Here is a 22,815-nt window from a genome sequence, read left to right as displayed (position 1 = left end):
GCGGGAACCCGGGAGGCGGAGCTTGCAGTGAGCTGAGATCCAGCCACTGCACTCCAGCCTGGGTGATAGAGCGAGACTCCGTCTCAAAAAAAAAAAAAAAAAAGACAATAAAGTTTGCTGCATCGATTGATTTTCACAAAAGTTTTTCTGTAGTAAGTGATGCTGTTTGATGACTTTTTTTTTCTTTTTGTCTCATTTATTTTTTGAGCCCAGTTTATGGATTTTTATAGCATTTTACCCACAGTGTAACTTCTTTCAAAAATTGGAATCAGTCCTCTTAAACCCTGCTGCTACTTTATGAGCTAAGTTTATGTCCTGTGTTGACATTTCTTTTTATTTATTTATTTTTTGAGATGGAGTCTCACTCTGTCACCCAGGCTGGAGTGCAATGGTGTGGTCTCAGCTCACTGCAACCTCTGCCTCCCGGGTTCAAGCGATTCTCCTACCTCAGCCTCCTGAGTATTGGGATTACGGGTGCCTGCTACCATACCTGGCTGATTTTTGTATTTTTAGTAGAGATGGGGTTTCACTATGTTGGCCAGGCTGGTCTTGAACTCCTGACCTTGTGATCTGCCTGCCTCGGCCTCCCAAAGTGCTGGGATTACAGGTGTGAGCCACTGCACCCAACCTCTTCTTTTTTTTTTTTTTCTGGAGAGACAGAGTCTCTTTCTGTCATCCAGGCTGGAGTGCAGTGGCACGATCTTGGCTCATGCCAACCTCTGCCTCCTGGGTTCAAGAGATTCTCGTGCCTCAGTCTCCTGAGTAGCTGGGATGCCAGGCGCGTGCCACCACACCTGGCTAATTTTTGTATTGTTAGTAGAGACAGGGTTTCATCACGTTGGCCAGGCTGGTCTTGAACTCCTGACCTCAAGTGATCTGCCTGCCTTGGCCTCCCAGAGTGCTGGGATTACAGGCATGAGCCACAACACCCAGCCCTTTGTTGACATTTCAGTAATGTTCACTACGTCTTCACCAGGAATATAATTCATCTTAAGAAACCATTTTCTTTGCACATCCATAAGAAGCAGCTCCTCATCCATTAAAGTATGATCATGAGATTGCAGCATTTCAGTCACATCTTCAGGCTCTACTTATAATTTTAGTTCTCTTTATTTCTGCTAAAATATCTGCTTTGAACCTCTCAAAGTCATCCATAAGGATTGGAATCAGGCTGGGCGCGGTGGCTCAAGCTTGTAATCCCAGCACTTTGGGAGGCCGAGACTGGCGGATCACGAGGTCAGGAGATCGAGACCATCCTGGCTAACACGGTGAAACTCCGTCTCTACTAAAAAAAAAACTAGCTGGGCGAGGTGGCGGGCGCTTGTGGTCCCAGCTGCTCGGGAGGCTGAGGCAGGAAAATGGCGTGAACCCGGGAGGCGGAGCTTGCAGTGAGCTGAGATCCGGCCACTGCACTCCAGTCTGGGCAACAGAGCAAGACTCCATCTCAAAAAAAAAAAAAAAAAGGGTTGGAATCAACTTCTTCCAAATGCCTGTTTATGTTAATATTTTGACCTCCTCCCATAAATTACAGATGTTCTTAAGGGCATCTAGAATGGTTGAATCCTTTTCAGAAGGTTTTCAATTTACTTTGCCCAGGCCCATCAGAAGAATGTGTTTCTTAATTAATATACCCTTAAGAAATGTGTTTCTTAATTAATAACACTTGAAAGTCAGAATTACTTCTTGATCTATGGGCGGCAGAATGGATGTTGTTTTATCAGGCACTAAGGCAATATTTATCTCCCTGTATAATATATCTCCATCAGGGATCTTGGGTACATTATCAGTGAGCAGTACTATTTTGAAAGGAATCTTTTTTTTTATGAGCAGTAGTTCTTAACAGAGATCTTAAAATATTCAGTCAGTCATGCTGTAAACACATGTGCTGTCATCCAGGCTTTGTTGTTCCATTTATAGAGCACAGGCAGAGTGGACTGAGTATAATTCTTAAGGGCCTTAGGATTTCTGAAATGGTAAATGAGCACTGGCTTCAGTTTAAAGTCTCCAGCTGCATTAGTTCCTAACAAGACAGCCTGTCCTTGAAGCTTTGAAGTCAGGCACTGACTTCTCTCTACCTTTGAAAGTCCTAGATGGCATTTTCTTCCAGTAGCATCAGAGATCACTGATCACAGATCATTGTAACAGATATAATAATAATGAAAAAGTTTGAAATATTGTGAGAATTACTAAAATGTGACAGAGACACGAAGTGAACACATGCTGTTGGGAAAATGGCACCGAAAGACTTGCTTGACACAGATTTGCCAGACTGTCAATTTGTAAAAAAGTGCATTATCTTTGAAATGTAATAGAGCAGAGCACAAAGAAGGTATGCCAGTATGTATGTGTTTCTTGGGGAAAAGAAGAGAGAGAGGGATGGGCAAGTGGGACTAGTTCTGTGAAGAGGAAAGGAAGGTAAAATACGTAACCACTGTGGAGTTACAGTATGACGAGCTTAACTTCAGGCCTGAGGGACTTGAGATGGATCAGGGCAGGGCAAGTTTCCAGGACTGTGGTGGATATTGTGGTAGCCTCCAGCCACATGGAGTTATTTAAGTATTAAGTAAAAAATATAGTTCCTCTGTTGTCCTAGCTACATTTTAGATGCTCGATTGTCACATGGTGGGTAATTTATTGGACAGCTCAGGTGTAAAACATTTCCATCATTGCGGAAAATTCTGTTGGACAGCACTATTTGAGGTTACCTGATTTCTGGCCTTGTGTGTTCTATCAGATCACTTGAGTTCTTTAAGGAATAATCAGAATTTCTTTCTGACAAATCCCCTCAGCTCTAGAATGAAAGATAAAGAGCCGGGCTGGGCGCGGTGGCTCATACCTGTAATCCCCAGCACTTTGGGAGGCTGAGGCGGGTGGATCCCCTGACATCAGGAGTTCGAGACCAGCCTGGCCAACATGGTGAAACCCCGTCTCTATTAAAAATACAAAAAGCCGGCGCGGTGGCTCAAGCCTGTAATCCCAGCACTTTGGGAGGCCAAGGCGGGCAGATCACGAGGTCAGGAGATCGAGACCATCCTGGCTAACACGGTGAAACCCCATCTCTACTAAAAATACAAAAAATTAGCGAGGCGTGGTTGCAGGTGCCTGTAGTCCCAGCTACTCGGGAGGCTGAGGCAGGAGAATGGCCTGAACCTGGGAGGTGGAGCTTGCAGTGAGCCGAGATCCGGCCACTGCACTCCAGTCTAGATGACAGAGCAAGACTGTGTCTCAAAAAAAAAAAAAAAAAAAAAAAGTACAAAACTAGCCAGGTGTGTTAATGCACGCCTATAATCCCAGCTGCTCAGGAGGCTGAGGCAGGAGAATCGCTTGAACCCATGAGGTGGCGTTTGCAGTGAGCCAAGACTGCCCCATTGCATTCCAGCCTGGGCAACAGCAAAACTCCATCTCAAAAAAAAAAAAAAAAAAAAAGATATAGAGGTGAAAAATAGATAATTGGGATTTATCCACCTAGATGTGAGAATGGATAGGATTGCCCAAAGAGTGGAACAGAGCATTCCATCATAAGAAGAGCCATGGAAGGGAGAGAGAAGGCAGGAAGGAAAACTGGGATAATTATTACTCTCATGCAGAGTAAATAGCCTTTGATAATTCACTTGTAAATATCTATTGTATGCCCGCTGTATGCCAAGTGTTAGATTAGGTGCTAGGGGTATATTGATAAGCAAACATGGCGTGACCACTGTTACAGAGTTTTCAGTTTATGGAGTTTTACAGGAGGGACTGGGTTGAAGATTCAGGAACGCCCATCCTTTTGCACTTGCCATATTGTAAAACACTGCATTCCTAGAAGTTGGAATTGGAGGCTGAAACGGGTGAAGTTATTATTTAAGGTTAGTTACATAACCATTGTGCAGTCACTGCTTCAGCTTCTCAGGAAGTAGTAAAAAGAAACACCATAACTTGAGAACTTTGGGGGAATAAAGTATCTGTATTGATGGAGGGCAGGAAGGTAGTTCCTATTATCCTGCATCTGTCAGCCATACTCTCTGCTGCCCACTGGATTCCTCTCTATCCCTGCTCTCAAAATCTGTTCTCTTCTGGCTTCTCTTATTGTCAGTGTGAGTAGTCAGTCACCACATATTTCCCAGTGCCTGGTGAAGACATACTTCACTTCTCAGTCTGTTACCTGCTCATTCATCAGTTTCCAGCAAGTACAAACAGATGCCCCTTGGAACGCACAGCATTTAAAAATGGGACCTGCCCATAGCACCATCATCATTTGAGGCTCCAGGTTTAGGATTTTAGATTTATAGCTGACTCTTCATGCACCTGCATCAGTTCCTTCACAGAGACTTGCTGAATTGTCTTTTTGACCTCTCTGGCCCACATTATATTAGCAGCCTCTTCACTAATCTCTGACTCTAGATTTCTCCATGGTAGACTGCCTACACACAGCTGTTAAGTGTTCTTTGGATGCTGTTGTTTTACTGTGAAGCTCAAAACTGGCAGTTGTCTCCTCTTGATTATGTTAAATGTGAACTTTTCAGCCTAGTATTCTTTTGACACCTCTTGTCTTTTTTTGTGACTCTCCGAGGCAGCTCCTGTGGTTTGGTCAAGTAAATCTGCTTTTACCCTGACCTATGGCTTGCCATTGCCGAAATCTGTGCTGTCACTTGTGCTTTTTAAAATAGAATGGCCCCTCCCACTCCATTTCTTCTTTATCAGTCCCCTTGGCTCCTAGCCGTCTCTAACCAGGAGGTTTCTGGAAGCCTGTACTGGCTAATACAGGACTTTTTACCTCCTTAGTGCTCATATACTCGCACTAAAATCTTATTCATTTGAATTTACATCTCCTCAGCTGTCGTTTGCTCACTTTGCCTTGCATTGTCTTGTGTTTGCAGATGGAAATAAAACTGATTTTTAAAAATCAGGTTTCTTTTTTCTTTGCTTATGGACATGAAACTTGTGCACAGGGTATAAGTGCTGCCTTGAGTGTAGGCAGGTTTCCAGGAGAGGCGTGTTAGAGGCTTGAGGACTGATAAGAGTCTGGAGTCTAGAGAGGTATCCTCTCTCTGCCCATAATTCCCTGTTTCACCTCATTGGGTGATCTCATCCTCTCTCTTTGCCTCAGCCTCTGTGACATGTTGATGCCTCTCAAATATATGCATTTAGTCCATTCCCCTCTCCTGAGCTTCATTCCCATATATCACAGCTTGAGTCTTGGATCTTCCACAGGCAACTTAAACTAATTACATTTCAATATGAAATTGGTCCTTCTTTCTTCACCTTCCTTTTTATCTCCAAATTACATCTCCTTGTGTATTTTTCATTTTGGGTAATGGGCATCTTCCAAATTAGAAGTCTTTGGTCAGTGTCTCTCTCTCTTTTTTTTTTTTTTCCTCAAGATGCAGTCTTGCTGTATCGCCCAGGCTGGAGTACAATGGTGCGATCTCGGCTCACTGCAACCTCTGCCTCCTGGGTTCCAGCGATTCTTCTGCCTCAGCCTTCTGGGTAGGTGGGACTACAGGCATCTGCCACCACGCCTGGCTAATTTTTGTATTTTTAGTAGAGACAGGGTTTTACCATGTTGGCTAGGCTGGTCACAAACTCTTGACCTCGTGATCTGCCCACCTTGGCCTCCCAAAGTGCTGGGATTACAGGCCTGAGACACTGCACCTGGCCAGTGTCTCCTTTTATTCCTTTGTCATTCCCCAGGTGTCATCAGTAATTAAGTATGTCTTCCAGATTTCTCCTGGCTCTTCTTGCTCTTCATCCCCTTTGCTTCGGCCATTGTTGAGGCCTCATCTCCCTTCTGAATTTCTTGTCTTTCTCTTTTATTGATAGTCCACAACAAGCCATAAGGGTTGTTTTTCAAAAGAACATCAGCACTTCCATTGTTTTGCAGGTTGTGTATTGCACAAAATTGCCACGTTCACACTTTAGAAATTGTAGGTTTGCAGCTGGGTGTGGTGGCTCACGCCTGTAATCCCAGCACTTTGGGAGGCTGAGGCAGGCGGATCACCTGAGGCTGGGAGTTCGAGATCAGCCTAACCAACATGGAGAAGCCCCATCTCTACTAAAAATATAAAATTAGCTGAGCGTGGTAATACATGCCCGTAATCCTAGCTACTCGGGAGGCTGAGGCAGGAGAATTGCTTGAACCCAGGAGGCAGAGGTTGCTGTGAGCCAAGATTGCGCCATTGCACTCCAGCCTGGGCAACAAGAGTGAAACTCTGTCTCAGAAAAAAAAAAAAAAAAGAAATTGCAGATTTGCATATTTATTATGACTGTCTTCTGGCAGATGGGAGTAAAATATATTGTTCTAACATCAGTATGTTATGACAAGGAAGGAAAACCTATGACACAGACACCTAAGCACTAGAGAACATCTTTTTTATGTCCTTAGTTCTCTGGCAGGCAAACTCCTCATCCTTTACAACCGCACATTAATATGCCTTCCTCGTGAAGCCTTTTAAAATATTATCCACAAGAGTCAGTCAGTCCTTTTACTCGGCTAATGCTATATTTGGTTACTCTCTTCTTGTAGTGTTTATCACATTATACTGTAAATATTGGTATATGATTCTCTCTGTCCTACTGTACTCCAGGATCCTCAGGGACAGGGACAATGTCCCTATTTTATTCATCCTTTGACTTTCAATATGTAGCCTAATGTCCAGCACATATCAATACATGTGTAACAGGCCAGGTGTGATGGCTCATGCTTATAATCCCAGCACTTTGGGAGGCCAAGGTGGGTGGATCACCTGAGGTCAGAAGTTTGAGACCAGCCTGGCCAACATGGTGAAACCCCGTCTCCACTAAAAATACAAAAATTAGGCCGGGCGCGGTGGCTGAAGCCTGTAATCCCAGCACTTTGGGAGGCCGAGACAGGCAGATCACAAGGTCAGGAGATCGAGACCATCCTGGCTAATACAGTGAAACCCCGTCTCTACTAAAGAATACAAAAAACTAGCTGGGCGACGAGGTGGGCGCCTGTAGTCCCAGCTACTTGGGAGGCAGAGGCAGGAGAATGGCTTAAACCTGGGAGGCGGAGCTTTCAGTGGGCTGAGATCTGGCCACCGCACTCCAGCCTGGGCGACAGAGCCAGACTCCGTCTCAAAAAAAAAAAAAAAAAAAAACTACAAAAATTAGCCAGGTGTGGTGGTGGGTGCCTGTAATCCCAGCTACTCAGGAGGTCGAGGCAGGAGAATTGCTTGAACCTGGGAGGCGGAGGTTGCGGTGATAGATAAATAAATAAATAAATAAATAAATAAATGTGTAATGAATATTTGATTGCTTAGCATGATTCAGTCAGGGATGTAAATACTTACTCACATTATCTCATTTAATCTTCACAACAGCCTCCTGAGTCCCATCATTATCATGGTTTATAGGTGAGAAAATTGAGACTAGGGTGGCAAAGTCACTTGCCTCAAGATGAACAGCTGGTAAATCACATGCATGGTGGCACCAGGTGTGGTCCTGGAGGACTTGTGCTGGTGGATCTGTTTTTCTAGTGATTCTCTTGTTTTGTCCCTCAGAGTGATGATGCGGGTGTGCTGGTTGGTGAGACAGGACAGCCGGCACCAGCGAATCAGACTTCCACATTTGGAAGCAGTTGTGATTGGGCGTGGCCCAGAGACCAAAATCACTGATAAGAAATGTTCTCGACAGCAAGGTAACTGGTCATAGAAATGTGGAGACTACTATGTTTGGTTATGTGGCATAGTGATAACCAAAGATGCATATTTTCTGGGTGCTCTTGATGGAAAATCTATTGTCTGCCAAAAATACAGCTCAGGAACTGAGCTCTTTTAGCCAACACCAGGGCTCTATTTATTCCTGATTCTGCCCTCCCAGTGTGGTAATGTTCCAGGCAGGGTGGGTGAAGGTTGGGAGCAGGCAAGTTCATCCTGTTACCATGGGATGGTGGAATTGAGTCCTGCCCTTTCCCCAGGGACATTGCTCAATGGGCAGCAAGATGTAAACTCTGGAGTCTACAGGTGAAACCATGTCTCTCTGAGAAGTAATGGGGTAGTGCCATCCTTTACATATTGCCTCATGCAGAGAGTAACATCTTTATGAGACAGTGGCATCTAGCACTTGTCTTAGGGTTTAATAACATGAAAGTCCTTGCCCTCAGAAAAAAATCCTTACCATGTATCTTGTTTTTTCCTGTAAACATGCACACTGCTGCCTGGAGTGTGACTCCCCACAGCAAGGTTTCCCAAGGGTTCTGAACTTAGAGAGAGTTGGCATCTGCAGCACTGATTATGATCTTTTCTATATGAGTTAATCTAAGTGGAGGGATACAAAGCCATGCCTGAGCTGGGTAGGCCCAAGATGCAGAAGAAGCAGCTGCTTCTCTCTCTGTTCCCTTCCTCACAACAGCAACTGAAGGGGCATGTATGTGGCACCCTGTCCTCTCTGGGGAGCAGCTATGGTGGTTCTTCTTTCCTCCCTGTTTCAACTCCAGATACCTTGTTCATTTATCAGAACAGGAATGCTTAATGTTCTTAATGTTACCACTTCTCACACATGCTCAGATTGTTCTGTCTCTGCAATCATCTTTCTTTTTTTTTTTTTTTTTTTTGAGATGGATCTCAGCTCACTGCAAGCTCCGCCTCCCGGGTTTATGCCATTCTCCTGCCTCAGCCTCCCGAGTAGCTGGGACTACAGGCGCCCGCCACCTCGCCCGGCTAGTTTTTGTATTTTTAGTAGAGACGGGGTTTCACCGTGTTAGCCAGGATGGTCTCGATCTCCTGACCTCGTGATCCACCCGTCTCGGCCTCCCAAAGTGCTGGGATTACAGGCTTGAGCCACCGCTCCCGGCCGCAATCATCTTTCTAGAACATTCTACTCCTTCTACCCAAAGCCACCTGAGTTTCTGTTTTCCAGGAATGTGACTTTTACTGTTTTCTCTTTTAAAGACATCTGATAGTTTTTGTTTTTCCAAAATAATATTGGAAGCCTGATTTCATCCTTGGTCAAGAGTTTGTTTGAGAAATGGGTCTTTTTTTTTTCTCCTGAGACAGGGTCTCACTCTGTTGCCCAGGCTGGAGTGTAGTGGTGCGATCTTGACTCACTGCAACCTCTGCCTTCTGGGGCTCAAGTGATTCTCCCACCTCCGTCTCGCAAGTAGCTGGGACTACAGGCACGTGCCGCCGCACCTGGCTAATTTTTGTATTTTTTTTTGTAGAGACGGGGTTTTGCCACGCTGCCCAGGCTGGGAGAAATGGGTCTTCTCTTCTGGCGGCAGAGTCTGTGATCATGAGCAGGCCAGGGGTTCTGGAATAGGGAAACTTGTGGGGATTAACTGAAGCTGCCTCACAGGGATCTTGGCAATAGCTAAGGGAGTATGTATGCTGTTGGACATTTTATGGAAGGATTTAAACCTTTAGAAATTGGTGGGATTTGGAGCTCCAGCCACCTGCATAACAGGTGATTGCTAATAGGCCTTTAAGGAAACATCTGTTCAGCTGCTTCCTGTAGTGAAGCTTCATTGTTTTCTTTCGGGAAAATAGGAGCAAGTGCCTGGTTCTTTGTTGCATTTATGTTTAACTTTTTCCAATCTCTTTCAGTACAGTTGAAAGCAGAGTGTAACAAGAGATATGTCAAGGTAAAGCAGGTAGGTGTATTTATAACTTGGAATTTTATACTTGATGATTTTCTTATGCTGTTGACTTTAGAGTGTCTGTGCCAGCCAGTGAAGGCTTCTCTGTCATGTATGGAAGTGATGGAGTAATATAGGTGAACATTAGGCAAGGTGCTTGGCATATAGTAAGTGGTTAATGTAGCAGTGGCTATCTTACTGTAGGTGCTGTTGCTATTATTATAATTATTTTCTGATTGTTTATCCCATAGGTAGGAGTCAATCCCACCAGCATTGACTCAGTCGTAATTGGGAAGGACCAAGAGGTGAAGCTGCAGCCTGGCCAGGTTCTCCACATGGTGAATGAACTTTATCCATATATTGTAGAGTTTGAGGAAGAGGCAAAGAACCCTGGCCTGGAAACACACAGGAAGAGAAAGAGATCAGGCGACAGTGATTCTATAGAAAGGGATGCTGCTCATGAAGCTGAGCCTGGGACAGGGCTGGAACCTGGGAGCAACCATAACCAATGCTTCATGCCTCCAAATAAGGGAAAAGATGCACCTATCAAAAAGGTGAGGGTAGTGTGATTGGTAGATGATGTGGAGAAGAAATGAAATATAATGACTGCTTAATTGTTTTGTACACTGTAAAGTTCAGAAATGTGTGAGGGGTTGTTAACCATGATGAAAGAGTCACTTGTTTGTGGCATGAAAATCATTTAGATGAATGTTCCTTTATGTGCTTTTTTCTTAAATTCCTGAGGTAAGCCACTTGAAGGTAGAGCAATAATGGCAGTGTGCACTTAACACTGAACAACTAAAATGGATCAGTTGTTTATGCATCTATAAAAGGTTTTCATAGATCATGTAATTCATATGCTGATGTCAAAGTGGAGAATTGCTCAGGCTGTAGTTGGAGTGACAGAGGGCAAAGAAGATATGACTCATAATCTGGCATTTCTCGCCTTCATCTAGACAGCCAGCTGTGAATATAGGAAGGCTGGCTGGGTGCAGTGGTTCACGCCTGTAATCTCAGCACTTTGGGAAGCTGAGGCAGGCAGATCACTTGAGGGTCAGGAGTTTGAGATCTGCCTGGACGACATTGTGAAGCTCCATCTCTATTAAAAATACAAAAATTAGCTGGGCGTGGTGGTGCACGCACGCTTGTAATCCCAGCTACTCAGGAGGCTGAGGCAGGAGGATTGCTTGAACCTGGGAGGCAGAGGTTGCAGTGAGCTGAGATGGTGCCACTGCACTCCAGCCTGGGCGACAGAGTGAGACTCTGTCTCAAAAAACAACAACAACAATAAAATATGGCTGGGTGTGCTGGCTCATGCCTTTAATTCCAGCACTTTGGGAGGCTGAGATGAGCAGATCACCTGAGGTCAGGAGTTCGAGATCAGCCTAACCAACATGGTGAAACCTCCTCTCTACTAAAAATACAAAAGTAGCTGGGCATGGTGGTGCACGCCTATAATCCCAACAACTCCAGAGGCTGAGGCAGGGGAATCGTTTGAACCCGGGAAGCAGAGGTTGCAGTGGGCCGAGATCACGCCATTGTGCTCCAGCCTGGGCAACAAGAGCGAAACTCCGTATCAAAAAAAAAAAAAAAGAAAAAAAAGAATATAGGGTCGGGTGTGGTGACTCACACCTGTAATCCCAGCACTTGGGGAGGTGGAGGCGGGTGGATCACCTGAGGTGAGGAGTTCAAGACCAGCCTGGCCAACCTGGTGAAACTCCATCTCTACTAAAAAATACAAAAACTAGCTGGGCGTGGTGGTGGGCACCTGTAATCCCAGCTACTTGGGAGTCTGAGGCAGGAGAATCACTTCGGAGGCTGCAGTGAGCTGAGATTGCGCCACTGCACTCCAGCTTGGGTGAGACAGAGTGAGACTGTCTCAAAAAAAAAGAATATAGGAAGGCAATGGAGTGAAGTAAAGTCAAGTGAATCTTGTTTAATTCTCAAAAACTAAGTTTCTTTCCAAGTTTAGTTGTGCTGTCACACAGTATTAACTATTGCCAAATTTAATTTAATTATTGGCATTTATAATTTACATTGCTTGTTTTTTTTTTTTTTTTTTTAGGAATCACTGGGCCACTGGAGTCAAGGCTTGAAGATTTCTATGCAGGACCCCAAAATGCAGGTCAGAATACAAGTTTGGAATTTCAGTACATTTCATGTTGTAAATGACTACTCCACAGAGGTCTTAATTACAAATGAAATCAAAGGATGTCAGTCTTTCTGAATGAGATTCATTTTATTGGGCTTTTCTGTGAGAACAAGAGGTTTTTCCCATTGGCAATAAAGTAGCAACTGGAATTGTTTGGAGAGAAAGCTAAGTTCTTCAAATGAATATCCCCTCTACCTTGTCCCTTTTAAACTTCTGGGTACTTTAAGGGAAGTTGCATTAACCCTAGTATGGTTCCTTTCAGGGGAGCATCAGAGATAATATACTGTGATAGTAGTACTGTGCTGCCCTGGCATTAACAGTCAGACATCCCTGTAATCCCAGCACTTTGGGAGGCCAAGGTGGGAGGATCACCTGAGGTCAGGAGTTTTGAGATCAGCCTGACCAACATGGAGGAACTCCTTCTCTACTAACAATACAAAAAATTAGCTGGGCGTGGTGGCACATGCCTGTAATCCCATCTACTCGAGAGGCTGAGGCAGGAGAATCGCTTGAATCCGGAGGTGGAGATTGCGGTGAGCTGAGATCACGCCATTGCACTCCAGCCTGGGCAACAAGAGTGAAACTCTTATCTCAAAAAAAAACAAAAACAAAAACAGGCATCATCCTTAAGGAGCCTTTGAGTTACACTTCAATTACATTCCTGGTTGACAAGGGGCAGGTCTAATAGGGCTCACTGGAACCCATGTGTATGTGTCACACAGTCTGCCATGTTGGAGTGGAGAAGGATGCTTTTGAATTTATGCCTACAGAGATTTTACATCAGATCCTTGGGAACTATTTTGTACTATGCATCTTCTGTGTATTCTGTGTAGTGTGGTGGTTGAAAACAGACTCTGGGCCGGGCATGGTGGCTCAAGCCTGTAATCCCAGCACTTTGGGAGGCCGAGACGGGCGGATCACGAGGTCAGGAGATCGAGACCATCCTGGCTAACACGTGAAACCCCATCTCTACTAAAAGATACAAAAAAAAAACTAGCTGGGCGAGGTGGTGGGTGCCTGTAGTCCCAGCTACACAGGAGGCTGAGGCAGGAGAATGGCGTGAACCTGGGAGGCAGAGCTTGCAGTGAGCTGAGATCTGGCCACTGCACTCCAGCCCGGGTGACAGAGCGAGACTCCGTCTCAAAAAAAAAAAAAAAAAAAGAAAACAGACTCTGGAGTCAAGTAGATCTGAGTTGGAATCCTAGATTTCCCTCTTAGGAACTATGACTTGTGCAAGACACTCAACCTATCTGAATCTTAGTGCTCTCATCTCGCAAAACTGGGCTACTAAAACCATTTGCACAAGACTGTGAGAATTAAGTGACTTAGAGACTATAGCAACCAGGCACACAGAAGATTCTTAGTAGATGTCTGTTTCCTTCTCTTGTGTCCCTCTGCTAGGTTTACAAAGATGAGCAGGTGGTGGTAATAAAGGATAAATACCCGAAGGCCCGTTACCATTGGCTGGTCTTACCATGGACCGCTATTTCCAGTCTGAAGGCTGTGACCAGGGAGCACCTTGAACTCCTCAAGCATATGCACACTGTGGGGGAAAAGGTGATTGTAGATTTTGCTGGGTCCAGCAAACTCCGCTTCCGATTGGGCTACCACGCCATTCCGAGTATGAGGTAAGCCATGTGGGTAGTGCTGCTGGCTCCTGGTTCTGTCCAGGTGGGCAGATAGATTAAGCATGGGCTTGCTGAAGGTGCTGATTGCACTGAGGCCCAGGGAAGTGGGATGGAGTTTTTCCAAAGCAGGTAGGCTGAAGCCTCCACCTCTTTGCCTGACTTGCATGCGAGCTCTGAGTTCTCACTTCTGCCTATAATTCAGTTACATTTGGTTCTTTGTTCCTCTCAAAATAAAAACCTTCGAGAGCCTAATATATGAACTAGATGAAGCAGCTTCGTTATCCTCAGATGAAGAATTGTGGTCAGTGGCTTTTATCAGATTCTTCAAAAGCATCTGTAACCCCAGAATGATTAAGGACCATTACTCTGAAGGAAACAAACATCATAGACTTTTGTAATGACAGCTTAGTAGATCCAGGATTTGAAAATAAAATGAGAGAAAAGTGTAGAATCTGTTTTCCTGTGGCTAATGCCCAGAAGGATTCAGAAAGGAATGATTGATTTCTTTCAAAGGATACAAGCAAGTTGGATCTCCACGATTCCTTTGATTTAAGCAATAAGATGATGAGTCTAGATTTTAGAGTTTTTATTTTGTTTTTTTAAAATCTGTGATAGAATATACATAACAAAATTTACATTTTAGTCATCTTTAAGTGTACAATTCATTGGCATTACTATATGCATATTGCTATGCAGCTATTATTACCATCCGTCTCCAGAACTGTTTTCTCTTCCCAAACTGAAACTCTGTACCTTAAATAATAACTCTCCATTTCCCCCTCCCACTCATGGCAGCCACCATTGTACTTTCCTTCCCTGTGAATTTGACTACTCTAGGTACCTCATATTAGTGGAATCATACAGGGACATACTTGTCCTTTTGTGACTGGCTTGTTTTACTTAGCATAATGTCTTCAAGGCTCATCCATGTTGTAGCATGTGACAGGATTTTCTCTGCTTATTATTATTTTTTTTAACTACCAACACTCACATTTTATTTAGATGAATAATTACAACTTAGGTTACTGGCCACTTTAACCAAATGAAATCTTTGTGCCAGATTTTTCCCTAGTCAGTACTGATTCTTTTAAATTGAGGCATAACTTACATACAATAAAGTGCGTAATAAGATGCATAGTTTGATCAGTTTTCACAAGTGCATACAATCTTGCCACTATCATTCTGATTAAGATACAGAAGATGTCTATCCTTTCATCCCAGAAAGTTCCCTTGTACCCCTTTCCAGTCAATCCTCCCTCAAGCATTGCTTTTATTTCCTTCAGCATAGATAGTTTTTGTCTCTTCTAGAGCTACCACATATAAATGGAATCATACATTGCATACTCTTTTTTGGTCTGGCTTTTTTGGGTCAGCATAATGTTGAGATTCATGTGTGTTATTATGTATATCATGGACATATGTACTTTATTTTATTTTTTCCCCTTGAGTAAATATTTAGGGATCCCAGCCTGGGCAACATGGCAAAACCTGTCTCTACAAAAAAATACAAAAAATTAGCCGGCGGTGGTGGTGCACACCTGCTACTTGGGAAGTTGAGGTGGAAGGATCGCTTGAGCCCAGGAGGTTGAGGCTGCAGTGAGCTATGGTTACGCCACTGTACTCCAGTCTGGGCAACAGAGTGAGACTCTGTCGCAAAAAAGAAGAAGAAAAAAAAAAGAATAAATATTGGGAGATGGAATTGTTAGGTCATAGGGTGGATGTATGTTGTACCTCACTTTAAAAATACATTTTTATTGTTAAAGCTTGATTTGAAAATTTAGGAGGGAAAGTCACCCACAATCCTGTTTCCCTAATGCAGAGCCCCTGACTAACAGAGCCCTTGGCCACTGAGCCCTTTTCACATAGTGATCATGATGCCCTTACCTTTTTCATACAGTGAATGTTGTGCTATGGAGAATGCTCACAGCAAGAGCTGTGGTAGGTATATATGGGAGGCAAATTGAGCCAATAAGCAAAGTTGCTATTTATATATCCTTTTATATTACTCTGTATGATGTAATTTTGAATAAATGAGCATGTTAGAAAGGAAAAGGTGATAAACAAGTGAACTTATTTTTCCTAGTGTAAAAGTAATGTTTTCAATTAAGAAAATATAAAAAAGTATGAAAAAGAACAAAGACCTTCCATAATACTAACTGTAGGTAACTAAACTATAGACCTTATTTTAGATAACTAAACTATAGACCTTATTTGAATTTCACCAATTTTTCCTGTATTGTTCTTTTTCTACTCCAGAATCCAGTCTCACATTTCATTTATTTGTTCTCTTCTTAGTCTCCCTCAATCTGTGACAATTCCTACTTTCCTGGCTTTCATGACCTTGACACTTTTGATGAGTACTGGCTAATTGTGTTTAGGATGTCTTTTAATGTGGGTTTGTCTAATTTTTTTTTTCATGATTAGGTTGACGTTATCCATTTTTTAAATCACTGAAGTGATATTTCTGATTGTGTCCTTCTCAGTATATCATATGGGGGTGGCATGATGTTGAGATCGTTTATTACTGGTGATATTAACCTTAATCATTTTGTTAAGGTGGTGTCTGCTAGGTTTCCACCTTCAAAATTACTGGGTTTTTTTTTTGTTTTTTTTTTAAATTCATGAATATTTTGGGTTAGATATTTTGAGACTATGCTACTGTTTCTCCTCAAACTTGCACCCAATGATTTTAGCATCTCCTGGTGTGTCTTGCCTGTAATAGTTACTGTATTGGTATTTACTCTATGGTGACTTTATACTTCCTTCACCTAACTTATTGGTTGAAATTATTCTGTGTGAACGAGCTGTTCCGTCTTTCTCATTAGTTCTTTATTCAGTCATTTAATAGTATGGACTCATGGATGTTTATTCTATAGGTTATAATTCAATACTATAATTATTTTGTTGCGCAAATTGTTCAGCTTTGGTTATTGAAAGCCCGTTTAGGTCAGCTCTTGTGTGACTTTGATATGCCTTCAACATCTTTTGGGCAATTTATTTTCTGGCCCCAGGCTTATCTGGAATGAACCACTTCTCCAAAGAGCCCTAGGTCTTGGGCACTAGGTTTCTGTGAGAGAAGTGGTTGATTCCAGGGTGTCCTTGTGTCTAGGTCCTCTCAGCCAATAGAGCCAGAAATACCTGTATGAATCCTAACCCATACACACACACACACACACATACACACACACACACACACACACACAGCCCTATAATTCTGCGTTTGTTTGCTTTTATTTGTATGTGGAAAACCATGAGTTCATACTGATATCTCTGACACCATTCCAACTCTTTAAGTTTCATTCTTGTTTCCCTTTTTCCTTATTTGTAACTGATTTCTCCAACAATGAGAAACCTGGCTCTCATTAGTTACAATAAATTCATTTACTTGTTCAGTCCTAGTGTACCCATAAAATAGTCGCAGGATTCTTAACCCATACCCCTGTGAGAAAGATATTTACTAACTAGAGTGCAGTACTTGCCTATAGTTCTTTCTGTTTTTAGCCTTACCGTATCTAGTCAAAACACTGTTCTCCAAAGCTAGGTTAGTTACTATATTTTCTTCCTCAGCCCCTTTAGTGTGGTTTCCTCATTCATTTGTAGTACAGCTATGCTTATTTATTAGTGTTTATATTTCATTTTGGATTCTGTACACATGTTGATTGATTTTGATTATTTATTGGGAGAATGTGAAATATTACTGATTTTAAGAGTGAAAGCTGTTATACAAAAAGGCATTCTACTTGGTTTAACAAGTCCAAAAGAGAATTCCTGATTTTCTTCCCCAAACCTGCTTTTTCACCTAACCTTCTTTATCTCAGTAAGTAACACCATCCCAAAGCAACAGGCAGCCCATTAATAAGTTGTTTGTTCTATTCCAAAGTGCATTCAAAGTAAGATTGCTTGTTGCCATCTCAGCTGCTACAGCTCAGCTGTAGGGTTGGCTGTGATTTTCTGGGCTAGACTGCTATAGCAGCCTCCTTAACTGGTTTCTCCCTATCTGTCCTTTCTTCACACAACAGTCAGAGTGATCTTTTAAACATGTAAATCAGGTTGCCCCATGGGCTTGGTTTGTGAGAAAGGGCCTGGTCCAGTCTGTCAGGACTACGGAGGCTTGTTTCTTGCCATCCTTTCCACCTTGGGTTTACGCACTTCTCACCTCCATCTGGCTGGGTGTGGGGAAGACCCGCCAGAGCCACAGAAGACAAGGTGGTTCCCATGGCCAAGTAAATGGACAAGATGGTGCAGAAGAATACAGCTGGTGCATTGGATTTGCCAAAGGAGCTTAAAAATATTCCCGTGACCTTGGAATTATTACAGCCCAGAGAAGAATCAGAATATCAATGCTGATTGATATTCTGATGGCAAGCAGCATAAAGATGAAGAAGTTATATCTTCAACAGTCTGTCATGAAATCTGGGAAAAAGTTACTATCAACCAAGAAAGACCCTGAAGAAAAGAAAAAAGAACCTGTAGTAACATTGCAGAATAGCCCTGAAGCGAGAGAAGAAAGTAGCTCCGGTGGCAATGCAAGCAGCAGAGAGGGTGAGACAAATGCTCTAGATACTTGTGTTTCATCCTTTATTCAAGAATGAAGCACTTCTGACTCTATTTGGTTAAAGTCTTGGGAGGTGCTTGCTGCAGCTCTCCGAACAGGAGATGGCTACACTGCTACTGGAACTGGTGAGGAAGAATTAGGATCTCAAATTGAGGAGGCTGTATATCAAGAAATTAAGGAATATAGATACAGGATGCAAAGGTAGAGTATGAAGTAGGATATCAAATCTTAAAGAGCAAAGAATCCAAATTTAAGGGAAAATGTACCATGTGAGAACATTCCTAGTGTCTTATTTGCTAGAATGATGGCACAGGAAATGGCCAGTGATGGGCTCAGAGAGAGATGGAAAAACTTGACCAAAGAAGCCATCAGAAAGCATTAGGTGGCCAAGGCAGGTGGAACCCAGAGTGGCTTGTTCACATATACAGATGTGGTGCTGATGGACTGATAACATTTGTTGTCTGTAATGAATGTGGACATCAGTGGAAGTTCTGTTGAGCTGGAATAACTACCAAAATATCTGGACTATTTAGAAATTAGATTTTGTATGTTCATTGCAGCACTATTCACAGTAGCAAAGACTTGGAATCAACCATGATTGATACCCATCAGTGGTAGACTGGATGAAGAAAATGTGGTACATATACACCATGGAATGCTACACAGCCATAGAAAAGAACGAGAACATGTCCTTTGCAGCAACATGGATGGAGCTGGAGGCCGTTATCCTAAGTGAACAAACACAGGAGCAGAAAACCAAATAACACATGTTCTCTCATTTATAAACGGGAGCTAAATACAGAGCACACATGGAGACAAAGCAGGGAACGACCGACACTAGGGCCTATTTGACAGTGGAGAGAGGGAGGTTGGGGAGGATTGAAAAACTACCTATTAGGTACTATGCTTATTACCTGGGTGGCAAAATAATCTGTATAGCAAACTCCTGTGACATACAGTTTACCTATATAACAAATCTGCACATGTACCCCTGACCCTAAAAGTTTTAAAAAGTTACCTGTATTAAATATATTAATGATAGAAAAAAAGAGAACCAATTTGGTAGTTAGCAAAACATAAGTTATATCCAAAAAAATATGCTTTTAGCAGTGTGATGGGACAGAAGCCCAGTCATAGTAAATGGATCAAAAAGTGAATATCAACAATAGAGCTTTAGGGTTTGTGAATCACCGGTGTAAGAAAGTGGGTCATGAAAGTTGAGTCAGCAGAAACAGTGCTAATCTGGCTTGTAGTTAAGGGAGAATTGTAGCCTTTTCCTGTCCTGCTCTCCTATCCCCCACCATGGATATTAAAGGTAGGAGAATATATACCATAAATGTTTATGGACAGGTGATACCTCATTTAAAATCTGCTAGCTATTGATGATCAGAAATTGCACTTGAGCTTTATTTCTTTCATTTCGTCATCTTAGCAACCCTGTAAAGTAGGTATCTTCACTTCCATTTCACAGATAGGGTTGTTGGGGTTTAGAAAATGATAACCCCAAATAAAGGCCTCAGAAGCAAAGCTTCTCCTTGACCTTCTCCTGTCCCCTGTCTCTTGCCCCTCATTCTCCCCCTAAGCAAGCCATAGAAACTATAATTCCTCTTTCTCAAGGCAGGTTATAGACACTAGAACCTTTCTTCCTCAAAGCCAACCAAAAAACCCAAAACATTACTCTAACCTTCTTTTCTATGTAGACCTGCCTATAAAGAAATTCTCTAATCTACCTTGTTTGATAGTAGGCCATAAGACTGCCATTCCCATACCTGGGAAGAAGGAATGCTGCACAAAGAGGTTAAGAAGAATCTGGACAGACAGGCCTTGCTGGGTTTCCCCACTCAGTCTATTCTCATTAAGTCGTATACCCTTTTGAAGGAATAATAGTTCTATAGAGGCTTTTCATTCTTCAACAAACTCAAGTGTAAAAATGGATAGTTTTCCCTGTATCTTTGCATCTTCATTTGGAAGACTCCTGTGTCACATAAAACTTGGATTAAATAAATTTGTTATGCTTTTCAAAAAACAAAAAAAAGATGGAATTTGTAATTAGATTTAAAACTAGGCCAAGCAACTAGTTTTCCTATAAATTCGATTTTTAAAGCAGCACACTTGGGTTAGTCCTTGTTTTTGACCAAACGCCCCTTCTTTAAATACCTTCTTATATTGGAGACCATATGATAATTGTATTGTATCTGTTTCAGTTTTTTTTTTTTTCATTTTTTCTCTTTTCTTTTTCTTTTTTGAGACAGAGTCTCGCTCTGTTGCCCAGACTGGAGTTCAGTGGCACAGTCTCAGCTCCCTGAAACCTCTGCCTCCCGGGTTCAAGCTAGTCTCATGCCTCCGCTCTCTGAGTAGCTGGGATTACAGGCATGCGCCACCATGCCCAGCTAATTTTTGTATTTTTAGTAGAGATGGGGTTTTGTCATATTGGCCAGGCTGGTCTTGAACTCCTGGCCTCAAATGATCCACCTGCCTTGGCCCCCCCAAGTGCTAGGATTGTAGGCGTGAGCCACTGCACCCAGCTTTCTTTCCCCCTATTTTTATAAATGGATTTTTTTTTCTCGTTTTTTGTTTTTGCTTTTGTTTTAAGAGATGGGAGTCTCACTCTGTCTCCCGGTCTGGAGTACAGTGTCAAGATGATAGCTCACTGCAGCCTTGAACTCCTAGGCTCCAGGTATCCTTTTGCCTCAGCCTCCTGAGTAGCTGGGGCTATGGGTGTGCCACCATGCCTGGCTAATTAAAACAATTTTTTAGAGATGAGGGTCTCACTGTGTTACCTAGGCCAATGTTGAACTCCTGACCTCAAGTGATCCACCTGTCTCAGCCTCCTGAGTAGCTGGGATTACAGGTACGAGCCACATGCTTGGGTCATTTTTATAAATTGATATGAAACTTTTATCAATTAAAATTCTGGTAATTTATTTTTATCTCTTAAGTGAAAATGTACCTTGACTTTTTTTTTTTTTGACAGTTTGAAACATATGCAGTAGAAATTCTCTGTTAATACATAAATGGAAACTACATTTTTTTTCCATATTGGCATGTATCTACAAATATTAAAGGAGGAGAAAAGGTAATATGATTTTAGATTTAACAAATATGGTGTATATTCAAATAATACTTGACCAACTTATCTAAATTGTACTTAATATTTGAACTAGTATATGAATTTGATTTTAATTATGTTCACAAGACTGGGATAATTCGATATTATTTTGCATCTGTAACTGTAATCATTTCTTGTAATTTCTTGTGCAGGTGTATTGTACTTAATAGATTTTACTTTTGGAAATATGACTGTTGAAATTAGCTTAGCTTTGTTTATTTACTGTTTGACTTCGTATTTTCATTTTGGAGAAGAACACTGTTTTAGTTTAGGAGACTTTTCAAGAGTGAAAGCTTCTGATTATTTTTTTCCCTCATGGAAAGAAATACTGGAAAGAAAATGTTAGTATAATGCAGTTATTGTAAACAGCCTATGACTTGATTTTGATTTGGAAACCTATACTGACCAGGTATTAAGCTTACGGATTGTATAAATCATTAAAGTTGTGGTCTTTTCATATGGAGGTTGATAGATAATTTTTTTGTCTTGAGTCTTATTTGGTGACTTTCTGTTCGTGTAATTCATCATGTGTGAATAAGCTTGTTGAACAAACTGAACACATGGGCTATAACAAGTAGTTTTTTTTCTTATTATACTCAAGTTCTAGGGTACATGTGCACAACATGCAGGTTTGATACATAGGTATACATGTGCCATGTTGGTTTGCTGCGCCCATCAGCTCATCATTTACATTAGGTATTTCTCCTAATGCTATCCCTCCCTGAGCCCCCCACCCCACCGACAGGCTCCGGTATGTGATGTTACCCACCCTGTGTCCAAGTGATCTCATTGTTCAGTTCCCCCATATGAGTGAGAACATGCGGTGTTTAGTTTTCTGTCCTTGTGATAGTTTATAGCAAGTAGTTTTATAGTACAGATCTTTCCATTACATTTTATTGTTTAAACAAAACAAAATTTGTTTTTCTGTTAGGAATAAGAAAAAAATGGTTTTTATATAGGTTCTTAGGGTATACTTACAGTACACTTTACCAGCCACTGCTGCAAAGTCTACGTTTTGTTGTGCTGAATCTGCATTCTATCAGATATCTATAGAAAGACCTTAGTATATGCTTTGCAGTCTGCTTTGCTCCCCTTTTCCAGTTTCCTGTTGCAAATCATTTTTTTTTTTTATTATACTTTAAGTTCTAGGGTACATATGCATAACGTGCAGGTTTGTTACATATGTATACCTGTGCCATGTTGGTGTGCTGCACCCATCAACTCGTCAGCACCCATCAATTCATCATTTATATCAGGTATAACTCCCCAATGCAATCCCTCCCCCCTCCCCCCTCCCCATGATAGGCCCCAGTGTGTGATGTTCCCCTTCCCGAGTCCAAGTGAACTCATTGTTCAGTTCCCACCTATGAGTGAGAACATGCGGTGTTTGGTTTTCTCTTCTTGTGATAGTTTGCTAAGAATGATGGTTTCCAGATGTGTCCATGTCCCTACAAAGGATGCAAACTCATCCTTTTTTATGGCTGCATAGTATTCCATGGTGTATATGTGCCACACTTTCTTAATCCAGTCTGTCACTGATGGACATTTGGGTTGATTCCAAGTCTTTGCTATTGTGAATAGTGCCGCAATAAACATACGTGTGCATGTGTCTTTGTAGTAGCATAATTTATAATCCTTTGGGTATATACCCAGTAGTGGGATGGCTGGGTCATATGGTACATCTAGTTCTAGGTCCTTGAGGAATCGCCATACTGTTTTCCATAATGGTTGAACTAGTTTACAATCCCACCAACAGTGTAAAAGTGTTCCTATTTCTCCACATCCTCTCCAACACCT

General features: G+C 42.1%; 1 protein-coding gene and 1 pseudogene across 5 annotated transcripts in view; both read left to right on the top strand.

The window, feature by feature from the left end:
* The window catches only part of APTX (aprataxin), a 45,565-nt gene extending 24,580 nt beyond the window's left edge, over positions 1 to 20,985 (top strand). For 3 of the 5 annotated variants that reach the window (XM_026449170.1, XM_026449169.2, XM_026449171.2), the window contains exons 2-7: positions 7,503 to 7,639; positions 9,543 to 9,589; positions 9,826 to 10,128; positions 11,640 to 11,699; positions 13,128 to 13,354; positions 20,884 to 20,985. In XM_026449170.1, coding sequence (XP_026304955.1) covers positions 7,507 to 7,639; positions 9,543 to 9,589; positions 9,826 to 10,128; positions 11,640 to 11,699; positions 13,128 to 13,354; positions 20,884 to 20,902 — 789 coding nt within the window. In that variant the 5' untranslated portion in view covers positions 7,503 to 7,506 and the 3' untranslated portion in view covers positions 20,903 to 20,985. The remainder of the gene's footprint in view (positions 1 to 7,502; positions 7,640 to 9,542; positions 9,590 to 9,825; positions 10,129 to 11,639; positions 11,700 to 13,127; positions 13,355 to 20,883) is intronic. The other 2 variants (XM_031934072.1, XM_031934073.1) reach the window with 1 other exon arrangement.
* On the top strand, positions 17,531 to 18,357 carry LOC111529211 (annotated as a pseudogene).
* Positions 20,986 to 22,815: the final 1,830 nt, after the last annotated feature.

Source organism: Piliocolobus tephrosceles, chromosome 14 (genome assembly GCF_002776525.5).
Source record: "Piliocolobus tephrosceles isolate RC106 chromosome 14, ASM277652v3, whole genome shotgun sequence".
Lineage (NCBI taxonomy): Eukaryota > Metazoa > Chordata > Mammalia > Primates > Cercopithecidae > Piliocolobus > Piliocolobus tephrosceles.
Note: the sequence above shows the minus strand (reverse complement) of the source record. Positions and strands in the feature narration are given on the sequence as shown.